The sequence below is a fragment of the Eurypyga helias genome, unplaced genomic scaffold, assembly GCF_000690775.1.
Source record: "Eurypyga helias isolate BGI_N326 unplaced genomic scaffold, ASM69077v1 scaffold33572, whole genome shotgun sequence".
In the NCBI taxonomy this organism is placed as follows: domain Eukaryota; kingdom Metazoa; phylum Chordata; class Aves; order Eurypygiformes; family Eurypygidae; genus Eurypyga; species Eurypyga helias.
In genome coordinates this window covers 21,396-37,437 of record NW_010234635.1, presented here as the reverse complement: position 1 = coordinate 37,437, position 16,042 = coordinate 21,396, and the positions used below count along the sequence as shown (strand labels likewise).

General features: G+C 48.1%; 1 protein-coding gene across 1 annotated transcript in view; it reads left to right on the top strand.

Annotated features, from left to right (window-relative positions):
* PAPPA (pregnancy-associated plasma protein A, pappalysin 1) overlaps positions 1 to 16,042 on the top strand; it is a gene marked incomplete at its 5' end in the record, with an annotated part of 102,810 nt that overhangs the window by 70,645 nt on the left and 16,123 nt on the right. The window contains 4 exons of the mRNA XM_010146511.1: positions 2,436 to 2,646; positions 3,253 to 3,424; positions 6,896 to 7,043; positions 9,416 to 9,525. Coding sequence (XP_010144813.1) covers positions 2,436 to 2,646; positions 3,253 to 3,424; positions 6,896 to 7,043; positions 9,416 to 9,525 — 641 coding nt within the window. The remainder of the gene's footprint in view (positions 1 to 2,435; positions 2,647 to 3,252; positions 3,425 to 6,895; positions 7,044 to 9,415; positions 9,526 to 16,042) is intronic.

Here is a 16,042-nt window from a genome sequence, read left to right as displayed (position 1 = left end):
TATGAAGAATTATGAGACTCTATGGGAAGGTTTATTTATGTTAGAAGTTAAGTTCCTTTGCATCTCTCTATTACCTTCCTTTGACCTTCCCTTGATCACGGCTGGCCAGGCAGTAATGACAGTGAATATTGCTTCCATATAACCAAAACATGGAAAAGTCATGGGGATAAATCAAATTGAGCTCTCTCATCTTCTTTCCCATGCCTTCTCTGTTTTCTGTGTCTGTCTCCCTTCTATGACTCCTCCAAGTATTTGAAAAGGCAAGAGAAGACTGCAAAGTCCCATGTCCCAGTGACACTGTCCCCCATCACTGGTTTTCCTAATCCACCCGTCAACTCTCTCCTTATCTGCAAATATCTCACTCTGCCTCAACCTTTCTCTCCTCTTCTTGTTTGGGACTCTCTACAATTTTTTTTTTTTCCTTAAAAATAATACTGCTGTCTTCTTTCCTTTTCTCCCCAATCTTCTTCCCTGCTGCTGTTCTGCTAGCATCCCCATCATCTCCTCAGCACCATCAACTCTTCTGCTCACTGGCACATTACCCTTTTTGTTCTGGTCCTCAGGAAACAAGAAAAGATATCATTGTTAATTTGAAGGAACATTAGAGCCAAATTAACTTGTCTCCTTGCAGAGGAGTAGTCGTAACTGCTGTTGTCAACTCAGGTACAAATGCTCTATAAGCTTGTTTTGTACATGGGGCATCACCTTTTCTGCTAGGATTCATTGCAAACCCCAGAAGAGGCAGGGGAAATGTTCTTCATTTCAGTGAAAGGATATGTTGATTTCTTCAATCAAATCACTTAATTCTTTGAACTCTTACTTAGGAGGGTAACCACAAGCAACCAACACACAGTGAAAGTTAAGACTGCTCAAAGGGGAGAGTCTTATCAAAGAAATCACCTTTTCTGTTCATACACTCGGAGGATCATCTTCAACAAGAGGTGTTTTTTCATTGAAAATGCCTGGAATTTTTTTGAGGGGGCAGTGAAAATGATATTCATCATGACCAACAAGAGCTGGTGACTCCGGCAGGAGGGCTGATAACCAACCCCCGGGTCAGGGGTGCAGCTGTGCTGTGTAGCATCACTTTTGTCCAGAAACTCTGTGAGCTGGGAGGTGAAGGCACCGTATGGTGTACAGCCACCGGTGATGACTAATAGATGTTGCCACTGAGCTTCTGGAGAATGACTCATGCCTAATTCAATCACTGACGTCATGACAGCCACTGTTGGTAATGTCACAGCTTATCACTTTGCAGTGGCAAGTATGATATCACCACGTCTGGTCTGCAGAGCTGCTGCGTGAGTCAGAGCAGAGGAGCATGCTGGTGCTCTAGAAAAGACCTCCCTTCTGCACAAAATACCTCTGCAATCATCTGCAGTTGGGGAGTGGAAAGAGAAAGCCAGGGCTGGTTTAATGCAGCTTCTCTTATCTTGATGGGTAGGGCAGGAGGGCTCCTCCACATACCTTCCTGAGCCCTCCAGAGCCTTTTGTTTTCGTCTTCTTTGAATTCCAGCCTCATGCCCCGTCTCTCTTCCTTCCCTCGCAGAGAGATGGCATTACTCTGGGGTTAGCAGTTTGTCGGTATTATTTTGGATAACTCCGAAGTTGGCTTACTGTTGAAAATATGCCTTGTGGGTTGAGAAGAGTTCCTGCAGCAATGTTTAGGGATTTCAATAAAGTATTAGGGATTTTTGAAGGGTTAGTGGCTCATAGCTGTGCTTTGTTTCTTAGGAAAAGCTTACTCCTTTTCAACATCGAGTATAAAATAACAAAGAATGTAAAATACACTGAGACTAGGCTACTTTTAGCTTAACCTTTTGAAGTCAAGTAGGTCATAGTGGAGGCAAATAGATCTATTGTACCTTTTACCTTTGAGGTGCTGGCCAAGAAAGCTTCCTAAGGAAAATGAGTCCCTAATGAGTATTATGAATCGTATTTATCACAGTAGTCCCCAAGGACTGAGAGTCCCCAGCTGAGAATGGCTCCTCATTGTGTTGGAGTAGTGACTCTAATACTAACAGATGCTGCTCCAAAAGGCACAAAATTGAAATAAAAAGAACAGATTCAGGGAAGAAATATAACACAGAAGCAGAATGAAGAAAGCAATGGCACCAAAACCTCTGTTAATGGCATGACATGGAGAGGAGGGGGCTGATGTATGAAGCAAGCTTCCTTTCAGAGGAGAACAAAATAAGCAAGAGAAATACAAAGGATTACAAAGCCAGTGTGGTTTCCCCTATGCTATAGCATTTCCTGAAATAAGCACTGTCTGCCTGTCATCTGCAGAGTCCTTAATGATTTAATGCCACCATCTAGAAAGAGAAAATGCATAGGACATACACAGCTGAATTTGTCAAACCAGCTGAGGTGGTTTTTGATATATTATGGGTGTAATGACTAACGTTGTTAACTTTGCTCACTGTTCTTCTCAGGGAACAACAGCAACTTGACCTGCATGGAGGACGGGCTGTGGTCCTTTCCAGAGGCACTGTGTGAGCTGATGTGTCGAGCACCCTCCATCGTCCCCAATGCAGATCTCCAGACTACTCGTTGCCGAGAAGATAAGCACAAAGTGGGCTCGTTTTGCAAGTACAAATGCAAACCAGGTTACCATGTCCCTGGGTCCTCCAGAAAAGCAAGAAAGTACGTGAAAGAGTAATTCCGTGCCATCAGCATGATTCAGGAAGCCATTAGTTTAAATGATTTTGGAAAAGGGATGGGCTGCTTATAACAGACTATATGTGCTGTAGGAAATATCACTGAGCAATTCCTTCATGCAGATCGTTGTGCAGTTTCAGGGAGGTTTAGGCACCTAGCTCACTTAGGCTGCTTTGAAAATCCTAACCAGTGCTCGAAAACAGACCTTGCCTTAGAAATACCCCTTTGATATGCAGCCTGGGGAGTCCCCTTTGAAACTCTGCAGGAAAGGGTTAGTGCTATTGTATACTTCTGACTCTGCACAAACCCACTTCAAACCAACCACAGTCCACAAGCCAGGGAAGCAGAGTTCTTGTGAGAGATGTCCAAGGCCAAAAGAGGAGTTTAGGCTGGGCAGCTCAATGTTGGCTTTGAAAATAATCGTTATTTTTGCTCAGTGACTTCATGACGCAGATTCTCAACTTGTTCCCCAAGTGTTAAAAGCTCAAGCACACTCATCCCCTGCAACCTGTTAGCAGAGCTCAGAGACTTTAGAGGCTCTTAGCTGACTCAGCCACTCATTAAATGTCTTGTTTTTTCTGCTCAAAAAAGGCGAGCTTTTAAGATCCAGTGCACACAAGACGGGACGTGGTTGCCGGGCGCTTGCGTGCCCGTTACCTGTGACCCTCCGCCTTCCAAGTTTCATGGGCTCTACCAGTGCTCCAATGGCTTCCAGTTCAACAGCGAGTGCCGGATCAAGTGCGAAGATGATGACATGCAGTCGGTGAGTCTCTCTCATCCAAATTATCTCAGTCTATACAAGCGTGGGTTTGTCATAGGTTCCCTAAGGACCCTGATCTTGGAGGGACCAAGTGCCACTGAGCTCTTCTGAGACCAGACACAGAAATTGAGAAGGGAAATGTGTAATTAAAGTAGAGTGAGAGAGGTACTGCGAAGAGCCTGGAGATACTATCTTTATGATAGTAGTAATGGTAATAGCTACTACCCATAGAGGACTAGCAGTGACTTACTGTTTTGGAACAAACTGGCTCTATGATCTAACTAGAAAATAAGGAGTAATGAATGAAAGTAAGTAGGATCAGAGTTACCCACACTTGTTCTGTTTGTTCATTCCTTTTTACCATTCTTTTCTCTCCAATTCTTTTTCTCATTATCATTGTATGTATGTGTGCCATATGATAGTTTAACTTCATAGGGATTACAGCTATTCAGGAGAACTGTCTCTAAACTTTCATGTTTTTCTGGCTGCAAAGGTGTCATTTGGCATCAGGGGTCAGATCCTCATCTGGCATAAATCAGCATGTTGCCTTTGACTTCTTAGGACCTGTGTTCACTGATATGAGAAGGTCTGGCCTTTAGTATCTGGTTTGAAATGCTTAGTTTTCCTCACCAGAAGTAATTATAGTTTATGAGATAAGTAACTTCTTCCAGAAGTGCTGCTGCTACTACACACACTGCAGAGAGCAGGGAGTGCTCTGTCAAAGGCCTTTTAATGTCATTCCAGATTCTGAGGACATATTAAAAAGTGACCAACCCTGCCTTAGGGACAGTGATCTGAAAGATAGCTGATACCTGCTCCAAACATCAAAAGCCCAGCTGCTGCCCACATTCCCTCCCAGACCAGCCTGCCCTCTTCATGGGACAAGAGGCAGAGCCCTGGGATTTTACACTGGGGCCCCTGGAAAAGGTTTTCCTTGTATAAGGCTTATGTGAGGTTATGAGCCTTGTGAAATGAGAAGGTGCACACATGGGTGCAGTTGGTGCTCTGGATACGGTGCCTGTGGCTTTGCGCACCCACCACTTGCTCAGACTGGTCAGCGTGGCTGAAGACGCCTACCACTGCTGGCAGTGCCAGGAAACCAGGGCCATCGGGGTAATGACAACGGGTATAACCGACTTGTGTTTGCTTTTAAATGGGCTGGATGTGAAGCAAGCAGTGGAGTCAGGGTTACAGCAGTAATGAAGTGAGCTCTGGAAAGTGAGAGATACAGCTATTTTTTAGTGACTGTTCAGCTGCGAAAGCACCTCGAGCAAAGGAGCAGATAACATCTTGAGAAAGGGATTTGCAGAGAAATGTATTTCCAGATATCACAGAAAATAGACTATAGCAAAAGAGGGAGGACTCCTAGCACAAGGCAGAACCACTTGAGAGGTGTTAATTATTTAAGGATTAAACCCCACTAAGTCTCTCGCAGCTATATAAGGTGATAATGCACATTGCATCCAAGCAAGAAGCCCAGCAGGGATTTTCACAAGAGATTTTGCAGGTCAGGGAATGATGGACAGTATGTTACTATAGCAATGGATATCCTGGGATCTTTGAGTATGTTGCAGAAACTATTCAATAGTACCCTCAAGCACAGCCAGGTCCAGGAACATGAATCAGGTTTCATGGCTCACCTTTAAAAATTATGCTTGAACCCTGGCAGGCAAATTGCGATGGAAGTGCACCACACTTGCTAAAACAGCAAATTGTGCTCAATTATCACTTAGCGACCTCTTCCTGAATTTGTCACCATGCTGAAAGATCGTTACTCAGCTGTACATATGGCATCTCTTAATCACCAGGAATGTAATGGTCATTTAAACAGGTACCTCCCCTGGCACCCAGAGCAAGGGTCTTCCATTTCTGAATATTGTGCACAAATCATACGAGCAGTCAGATCGAAATTAGTCTCTGCCAAACTGGCCCTTAGGTGAGAGTCACCAAGCTGGATCACACCCTGAGTCCATCTGGTCCATTATCCTTTCATATGATTTCCTTATTACTTCTGGCAATGGCCAGATGTCTGGAGAAGGGGAGGCAGGTCCCACGCAGTAGTCTGCCGGTAAGACCACTTTGCATCTCACTAAACATTGTGTTCATCAGCAAAACTGAGCAAAAAAAGCATTAGGGTGTTAAGTATAAGACTAACACCAAAGGTTGCCCAGTCTTCCACGCTGGTACCAGGGGCTGTGCAGTTTCCTTTGCAGCAAGGGGGAAGAGCTCCTATAAAAGTTGAGCAGCCTTGCTGGGATCCCAGCATAGCCAGCACTCTAAAGGATCCCCAGAGATATCAAGCGCAATCTCCAAGAGCAGGGTGGGTAGACTGCAGGCAACATGCCTGACCTAAAATGGGTGAGGAGAAGCAGAGATCCTGCGTGGTTCTCCCACCCAGCAAGGCCCCTGCGGGAGGTTTGGAGCCCAGCCACACCAGACATCCTCCTGTTGAATGTCCCACATTATCCCATGGCAGTTAGGCTCACAGATTCTGCAGAACAGCTTGCACAGAACTCCCCAATGCCACGAGGATAGATCTGACAAAAGATTGCCTGTGCACTTCTTTGTTGTTTCTAAAGGGCATGATATTTCCCCTTGGACTTTGGTATTCATTCTTCAGTATCATACAGAGAATCTTTTCTATAAGAGAAATGTCATATTCTATTCCTTGCCCATTCCCACACCAACAGACTCTTTTTCTCCTTTCCACCTGCCTCTGTGTGTGTCTGTCTCAGCCTCTTCGCTTCTGTCACTCAGGGCAGCCAAGCTCTAAAGAGCACGTTCTGCCCTGCTAAGCATCCCTGCCCAAGTCCCACTTCCCTTCCTCCTTCAGATGGCCATTGGGGGATTCTTTCTTTTTCGAGGCAAGGATGATGCAACTAGTTAGAAAATGGGAAGAGGGAAAAGGTGGTGTGCATGCAACACCAACATCTCAACAACAAGAAAGAAGGCAAATGGGGTGAATACACCTTTATTGCAACTGGAGTGGGTCTGTTTTGGGGCAGAGACCTTGCAAGGGCCTTGTAAAGACACTACAGTGCACAGAGGAGGCAAGCAAGAAATTCCTTCCGGAGAGGGTGAGAAGGCACTGGGACAGGTTGCCCAGAGAAGCTGTGGATGCCCCATCCCTGGAAGTGTCCAAGGCCAGGCTGGATGAGGCTTGGAGCAACCTGGTCTAGTGGAAGGTGTCCCTGCCCATGGCAGGGGGGTTGGAACTAGATGATCTTTAAGGTCCCTTCCAACCCAAACCAGTCTGTGATTCTGTGTGTGTGTGTTTGCATGAAATGCAGGCTTCCTTTTTTTTATTCCTTGGTAGAAAACTCCTTGCCTGCCAGTGCTGGCAGTCCCAACCCCGGGCTCTTCCAGCTTCAGCAGAACTTTGCTCCCAGCTCAGCTCTGCCCACTTTTACTTCTCAACATGTCCTTGCTGTTGGTTTTGTGACCATCCTTGTTATCTCCTTCTCTCATTCCCAGGGCCGTGGAAGCAATGTGATTCACTGCCGGAAGGATGGCACCTGGAGCGGCTCCTTTCATCTCTGCAGGGAAATGCAGGGCCAGTGCACGCTGCCCACGCAGCTCAACAGCCACCTGAAGTTGCAGTGCCCCGGCAGCTACGGCATAGGTTTGTGACCATCACCCCTGGCCACCTGTCGTGGAGCGGTGCAGCTCAGACAGGAGTGGGGAGCAGTGGGATAGGAGATGAGGAAGAGGATGGGAATGAGGGAGAGGAAGGAAGGAGCCTGCAGTCCTTGAAGTCACCTTCTCCTGCGGACCCGCTTGCCTGAGTGAGAGGCTGTTATGGGAGGCTTTTCAGGGAACTGCTTTTAGGAAACATGAAGCTTTCAGAGGCCAGGCATCATGTAACATGCTCTGATCATCTGCTCCTTGCAGCGCTTCCAGTTTCATTCTGTCCTTTCCTTCCTGCACTCAGCTTTGCTTTGTGTCACCCAGGCCAGGGGGGGGAGAGACCACACGGGATCGTACACGCTGGATTGTGTTTTCAGCCCCTGTTTTTGAGGTCTCCCTGATGTAAGGGCTGCAGTGGGGACTGCACCGGCTACAGCCCACACAGACCCGCGAGGCCCCTTCCTGCAGCCCCGCTCCCAGCCCCCTGCCAGCCCCCTCCTCCCTCCGCCTGTCCCTTTGAACTTGGAGAAATTTCCTCGTTGTGCGGCTCCCTCATTATATCACAGCCATGCGAGGGACCACGAGCCTCCTTGTGTTTCCTCCCCGGGGAGGAGAACACGACCTGGATGAGATCACCGCTCTGTAATGATGCCAATTACAGATCATATATCAAAACAATTCCGATCCGCTCCTTTCCATAAGCGTAAATAGTGTGGCGGATCGCGGGAGAGTGAGTGGCAAGCAGGCTGCGGCGACTCTTAATGTGGCGAGGGGTTTTACCCTTGAGATGAGGAGGGAAAAGCCAATTCCTGGTTTGGAGGGGAGCATCTCAGTGCTGGAAGCAGGAGGGTCTGCCACTGCCCAGGCAGTAGGCACCAATCAGCCCGCGGTCCCCCCCAACCCTGCCAGAGAGGCTGTCAGCAGGTGCCGCTCCCAGATGGAAGGTCCAGAGGGCCTGATCCTGGGATGGGACCATGCAGCCCTCATGGAGGCGAGGGACTCATGGGCCAGATCCTCCATGTCAGCGTGGCTCTTGCTGGAGAGGTAGGAAGCGAGTGGGGGTCTATGATTCTATGATTCTAAGAGCTTGGTGAGGGCACAGCGGCCATTGGCTCTTGTCCTCAGCAGATGGAGACATACCACACCCGTTGTTAGGTTCGCCCAGCACCACCTTTTGGCACCAGGTTGTTGGGGTTTGTTTTCTTCTTTGTGTTTTTGGAAGCCTGATCGATGCCCTTCCAAGAAGGCGCTGTCCTGCTGCTCACTTGCAGTGGGGCTGGTGTCAATGGGCCTCATCCAGCGGGTCCATGGAGCCACTACTATTTGTGCTGGGAAAGCAAAGCAAACCCCAAGCGCTCCCAGTCTTGCTGGATCCACAGCCTGGGTCTGCTCTGCTCCTGCTCATTCCTCCACATGGGAGTGCCTGAGAAGGCAGAAGCAGGTGGGGAAAATAACAGCATCCAGTCATGGTCACTCTGAATCCCACACACCTTCCGTAATTCCTCAGACACCTAATCTGCCCTTGCAGGCTGAGGTGTGTGTGGAGCCCAATGTTCAGCTCTCCAAACCAGTGCAGAGATTAATTCCTCCCCCAGCGCTGATTGGAGTGCAGAAATCCTAATGACATGCTTGCAGCAGCTGTGCCATTCAAGAGTGATTTTCCAGGGGGGGAAATGGTAATGGTCCAACACACTAGGGCTTACAGTTGTGTCACCACAGGGCTCTGGGATATTGCTGCAGAGTATCGCAGCATGTTTTAATAAAGAAAGGACAGGATTCCCACTGGGCATGACAGTTAATCAGGGGAAAAGCAGGTTTATGTGTGAACAAAGCCATCATTACCTCTCTGCGTACTTCTTATCGACTGTGGGACTTAGGTGATCGCTCGTCTGCAATATCGTTAGGCTTGATCACCCTCCAAAAGATTGTTATTGAAGGTCTGTAAATTTGACAGACCAAACGGTCAGGTTTTGTCATGTCATAGGTGAGATGAGTTCAGCAGCCTCTGCTTAATCAGACCCATTGCTTGAAAGAGCAGTTGAAATGGAAAAACTCACATTTTCTTGATGATCTGAAAGTGCAAAACCTGACTCCCTTCTTGGAGTTAATAGTCAGAGAAACACCCAGATATGCAGCTCATACAAAAAGGCCCTGGAATATCTGCCACCCCCACAATCTCCTGCTGAGATGCAGGGTTGTACTCAGCATTTCACATGTGGCTAGGAGATATGTGATAGTTATGGTTGACTGCTAATTGCAATTTAGGAAAAATGAGCCCTAATCTTGTCCTTCAGCTGGAAGGATGCTGAAAGGGTCAGAAGCTGCTTGCTTTATCTTTTAGCTTTATCCTCTCTATCTTCCGTGCAGGCGCAGAATGTACCACCTCATGTCTGGATCACAGTCATGAGCCCATCCTGCTGCGTGTGAACGAGACTGTGCAAGACATCCAGCACTGGATGAACCCTCAGAGAGTGAAGGTCAGTGCCTGACAATTTCACTGTGTCCCTTGGTACATGTTTATGAGCAGTGAGTGAACCAGTGTTACCTGTGGTGCGTTCAGTTATGGGATACGTGCAGAGTTCTGCCCTTTAGAAAAGAATTCCTGATATTTTTTGTGTCTTTGCATGTTCTTCCAGTAACGTGGTGACTTCCTCTCCAAGTTGCTTTCTCTCTGTGGTTTCCCAGTGAGTCAGGTCAAGGTAAAGGCCCCACATCAGTGTGCTCGGATCCACCCAGCACCTACAGTGGGTCTGATCTGGAAACATGGCTCATTACACAGGAAGACGTGATGGGCAGTGAGAGAAAGGGCACCGGCCAGGTTTTATTTTCTTCCTCCTGTTCAGTAGTTTGCATTCTTTGGGTGGCAGGGCTGGATTGTTCTGTACTGCTTTTGGATGACAAAAGAAGCTGATACAGAGGGTATTTCATTTCTCGAACCAGCAGAGCTGGCTGAGTCCTCCCCCCGTCCCTCCACCCACATGTGAGAGATGCCTGCTCAGCACAGCCCCTTCCAGAGGTCACCGCTTCCTCCTGCTGCTGCATTAACCGCTCACGGCACTCGTCCTCTGTGTCCTCCAGCATGTGCCAGAGTCGGGCTGCCCCGATGGGGACATGCACATCCATGTCACACGCTCGCCCCTGTGCACACGTGCCGTTTGCAGCAAAGAGCTGCTTGGTTTCCTGCCTACACTTGGGTACCAGTGAGAGACACTCAGCTATCTCCTGGAAACCGTCATGCCATCTACACCACTGTGCCCTCCTGCCTTGGAGTGCCCATACCCGGGTGCTTGTGCCCACGCAGTATTTCTGCATGTGTAGAGGTTTATCTGGACATGCCCAAGTGCATGTCAGAAGACGCTGGCACATCCCATATCACCAGGCTGCAGGTTGTTGGTGGTGTTTGAACAAGCACTGTTGCTTTTGCATGCTTGGTCTTGGCTTGGCAGGAGTCTTTTTTACCCACTTGAACTCGATTTAGGAGGAGAAAAAGCAGCTCACACAGCCCCAGCATGGCCTGAGCAGCTTTGACAGTCTATTTGCTTCTCCATGTGACTAAGTATGTAGCCAGGGTTTGGGATTTTTGAAATCTGGCCTTGGCTGTGGGTAGAGAGTCACTTCAAAAATATCTGCGACTTTATACTTCCCTATTTCACACAGAGCAATAGAATAAATCCTGGAAAGGGGTGGGGAATCTAAGACCAGAGAATACAACAAGCTGTCCTTCCCAGCTTCCCATTCACCCAAACGTCAAGATTATATTATGGCGTAAGCCTAGGCTTTGCCAAGTTTCTGGCATGAAACATAAAGAAAACCCCTATCTTTGTATTAGGGACAATTTCTCACTGGCCCTTTCCCGAGTGCTAGACTTTAAAGTGGTTTTGTAATTCATGGTGAAATAAAGGGACAGCTTCCCTCCCATTCTCTGCTGTGCTTCGTTTGTTGATGCGGGTACGCAGAGGGAGCTATAACGAGTTTTATACCTGCAAGTCTCTGGAGGGCTCATTAGGCAGCAGGGAAAACATATAGTAGTACAGGAGGAGATGAGGGGAGTAAGGGATGGAGGAGAAATTATGGTTTCCAAGAGTACAGTGGTAAATAAGACCTTTTTTGCCCTGATGGTGAGGATCTTGAAAGAGCTTTAGGCTGTGAGCAGATACAAGTTTGACCCCACAAACACTTTGTAACCAGAGGGTGAGATTTGGGCTTGAAAATGTGGGAGATGAAGGGGAGCCTTTAGGAGACGAGTGGGATGATACTGAGATTCGCTGGAGGGGATTTTTTGGTAGCTGTAAAACATCCATCTTATACAACTCCCCAGTTAAGGGGAAGTCACCCACAGGGAGCAGTGCCTCGTGGCCTCTGGGGGAATGCTGCTGGGACTGGGGAGACTCTGGAGAGAGGGGACCAGGATGCCTTAGGGGAAGGTCCCCGTGGCAATGTGTTATATATCAATAATGATATGTGTCTCTATTTACGGCCAGTGACATCTTGCTGTTGTGCTGGGCGAGTAAAGCGAGCAGCTGGGTGCATTTTCACAGCAAGTCTTTGTGGATCTCAAAGTACTTGAGTGATAAAAAGGAAACACTTTTAGTTACCTAATTTTAGGCACAAGTAATGTACAAATGTATGAGAGGCAAATAAAGGCAAGACCTATCCCTGGAGCTTGCCTTTGCAGGCATGGATAAAACATAGGGAGAGCTGTCAAGGAAAAAAATATTGGTGTGTAGCTGCTCAAGCAACAGCTATTATGGAAGTAAAGTGGGAAGAGAGAACCATCCCTGCTCTGGGGGTTTTTTTTGAGCAGAGCTATGCAAATCACTTGATTTTTCAGTTTGCTGCAGGTTCTGTCAAATTAAATGTTTTAATTTCTTAATTAATTAAAAAAGTTTAATTCATTTTTTTAATTAATTAAAAAATATTTTCTCTTAATCAAAGTGACTTTGTTGTTGTTGTGATTTTTGGTGAACCAGAAAGTTGGAGAAAAAACCCGTGTTGGTTTGAACATAACTTAGCATTTCATTTCCATGAAATTTTTTTAAACTTTTCATTTAATGAAAATGAAAAAAGATTAGAAATTAAATATCCACTCAAAGGAACAACAACAGATAGTTCATTTTGAAAAATGTCTAAATATTACTCTTTTTCAGAACTGGTTCAGGCTGAGTTCCTTTGTTGGGTCTGAAACAGTTTGCCGAAATCAGAGTGAGTTGGCAGTGTCTTCCAAACCTTGGCAGTGTCTTCCAAACCAGTATTTTCAACAGGAAAAAAACCCCAATTCACCTGAAATCTGCCATGTGTCTGTCGTTCTGCAGCGGGCTGTGTTCTGAGCAACCCTTGCTGTTCCCATGATTTCCCATTTACCGTGCGCGTGCAAGGGGCAGCGAGCTGTGGAAGACACCCGTAGATGGAGCTGCCAAGGCTGACTATGCAGGCAGTGGAGAGAAAAACGTGAAATGTCTCAGGAAGACAGCTTGACAGCTCTTGCTCACTGGCTGCAGAGAAGCAGGGCAGACACCTAATTTCTTAGGTTGTCTGAGTTTGGGTCCTTGCCTTTATACTGAGCCAAATACTGTGCAAGCACGTGCATGCACGAGATAACCTTGAATGGGTCGTCGTGCCCCGACTCTGCCAACAGCAGGGCTGAGAGTGGCCATGGCCCCTCCGCACACCTGGGACACTGCCCTGCTGCTGGTGGTGTGTTTTCCCGTATGTACTGCAAACCCTGCGATTTTGGATGTCCAGAAGTAGGGGTATTCTCCTTAAATACACCCCTGTTCATTTCAGCTTTGCGGTTTTCCTCCTTCCTTCCCCTTTCCTCGTTCTGTGAGCACTTGGCTCATTTTGCAGGCAGGGAAACTGAGTCACTGAGCGATGAAATGACTTAGTGCAGTGCTCAGCAGCCGGGAAGGCAGGTCTTTCCACTCTGTAGATACAGGAGGAAACAGCCACAAAGCATCATATCTCCCCTCCCTTGGCAGCAGCAGCAGCTGATCCCCTCACCCCCGCGATGTTAAGCCCATGGTGGATTGTCATGTTCATTTAGTGCCAGAGGAGAGAGTTAGCTGAGACCAGTAGATGCCGGTCCCTGGGCTTTAGTCCTCAGGGACACTTCACCCATCTAAGGTGGAGAGGAGCTCTCCACCCACCTCTCCTGGGGAAACCGAATCCCCTGCGCAGCCCACAAATGGTTGACATCATTGTGTTAGTCCCACCATGGGAGGGAAGCACCGTGACTGGAGGCACTAGGTCTTCCCTCACAAGGAGAAAATGACAGCTTGATTTACTTTCTTGGCTCTTTGTTACCTACTGTGGGAGTGCATCCCGGCTTCCTCTCCCTTCGCAGCAGATGGAGTCACAGCCACCAAACCGCAGACGTAGCTGGGTGGCGTTTCTGGGATGGGGACAGGACCAAAGTCAATACACCCGGCTGCGCAGCGTGGCCAGCGCGGGAGGGCAGCTGTGCTGCGGAAGCCGATGCACGAGGGGAGCCGGGGCCATGAGGGCAGCATATGTCACCACTGCGGCTTGGAGCACGTGCCGGCACAGGGAAGGGATGGGGCTCACAGATGCTGCGGCCAGATGGACTTTATCCCCCGTGCACCGCCTGGCATGTGTCAGATGCGGCCCTTCCATCCACCTCTTATCGCAGCCTTTGCCGGCCTTGTAAGCCCACCTTCCTGTCTCCACACACTGACGCCATCGGACCCGGGTCACTGCTGCCTGTACCTCTCCTTGCTTGCTCTGTATATGTTTGTTTATGTCAGCTGCCCCGTGCAGCGCTCTATGGCACCCTTGTGCCTGGTGGCACTGCAAGAGGCAGGAATGATGCCCAGCAAGCTGACTCATTCCCAGATCCTTAATTTTCCAACCCAGACTCTCCCTCTATGAACAACCTCTCTTCCATCTCATTGCTCCGTAGACACCACAGCAGCAGCTTGAGGGTACGAACAGGTTGGGGGGGGGAAGGAATTCGGGGTTTGGAAGACCAACAAGAGGAGTCAGGGTTATCGCTGACGGCCTTCCCTGAGTGTATTCTGCTTCCAGCTCCAGGGATGTTAGAAGGATTGAATTCAGCTAGAGTAGCTCTAATGGTCTCTGCTAGCCTAGCAAAGAATCACCTGAGGAGAGGGAGAAGAACTGGGGTTAAGCCATTGGCAGGTACCGCTTGAGCAACGTGAATGTCCCACTGACCCAGTGATTAATGTAGCACAAGGTCAACTGGCTTACCTCTGCTGTGGAGAGTGGCCCAGGGCTGCACCCCCTTTCCCAGGAGGCTGTCCAGCCCTTGGGATTGAGATGACCTTGAGTGAGCTCCAAGGACAGCACCATCCTAGCAGAGACTTCACCTTACATCTGTTCCTCTAAGGGGGGGTGCTGGGTTTTTAATACTGGGAGGGTCAGGAAAACAGTCAGTATATCTTCTGCAAGGGATTGCTCTCACTTGGAAACCTCCTTTCTTAAACTGTTTCAGGGCTATTTGGCTCCTTTTGTTAGCTCCAAATGCTCATACACATTCACACATATTGAGAGGTTTTGTAAATATTGATGTTTCTTACCAGGGGAATGTGAGATGCTCTTTGGAAGTGCACATCTACTCATTGTCTGGCTGGCCTTGGATGCGGGAGGCAAATGCCTGAGTTTTTCTACTTTGGTTTAATTCTTCAGTTCAAATGCTCTTGAACTGCTTCCTTTATTCTCCCCCCTCCCGGTCTGTTGACTGGCCTTGTTTATTTTGAAACCTAGAAAAGTTTCCCTTTTTTTCCCTCTGAAGTGCAGTAAACAGAAGAGGGGGGGAAAAAAAAACCGGCAGGCAACAGCCTGGAAATCTCCAGCTGTCTGTCAAGAGTGCGCTGGGGGAACGTCTGACACCGCAGGGCCCCCGCACCTTGTGGCCTCCCTCCCAGGGGATAAACAACATCGTCCCCCCTTGCCCGGCCGCTTCTCCGCTCACACAGACGTGCCCTGTTGCAAGGCAGGTGGGGCAAGCCAGGCTTGACTAATAGTGGAAAATCCGAGAGCATCGGAAAGATAAACAGCCCAAGTCAGATAGTATAAAAGTCCCTTTTCTAGCACACGCCAGGTAAGCCTCAAATGACAGAAACTGTAAAAACATGCTGAGGTTCCCCTGCAGATGGATTAAATTAGCCCTCAGATAAACAGGAGAGGGATGGCTTGTGCGTCAGGTCTTCCCAAATGTTAATCCCTTCCTTCCCCAGGCCTCCATCCAACCCCGACCCCTGCCCTTGGGAAAGTGACTGTGTTCATCTTACCCAGTGGACACTGTAGTGTTTCATGCACGGACACTAACCCAAACTGGATGTTGTGCCTGATGGCCTGGTTCAGGGTGGGAGTCCTGTTTCAGGGCTGGGAGTCCTGTCTCACAGATCGCCGTGGTAGTGAACCACCATATCCACTGAATGGCCAAATTCTTCATTCTCTCTTAAAATCTAAGTTTTTGTGTCTACAGGCAAATGATGGCTGCCCTGCGTGTGTCATCATTGAGTAGGCTGGTCATCATTTTTTCCCAAAACTAGGCATTCCAGAATGTATTATAAGCATGGAAGTTATTATAAAGCTCATATAACATAGCAGGTGAGGCTGTCCTGTCTGGGGCTTATTCTGTAGGGAGATGCTTCCATTTAAGAACTAAAGGATGGGGCGAAAATGGATCTGAAAGTCCACCTTTAGCAAACAATGTTTTGCAGCACCGAAGAAATCCCTCAATTAATTCTAAAATGTTTCCCACCCCCTACCCACCAGCAGGACAGTGGACCAGTGCCTTTGCCTTTCCCGCCCACGTTTCCCCATCATGAGTGACATATTGGACATGGCATTCTAAGAGAACCTTAAATATTATTTTAATCTCAAATGTTCTGTTATTGCAAGTGTCAAGTCCAACACTTCTTGTAAATACCTGGAGGGCAGCCAGGTCCCGAGAACACAAGAGGTGTTAGGAACTGAACTTCATTGGTTAAGTACAGGAGAGCCGTAGGA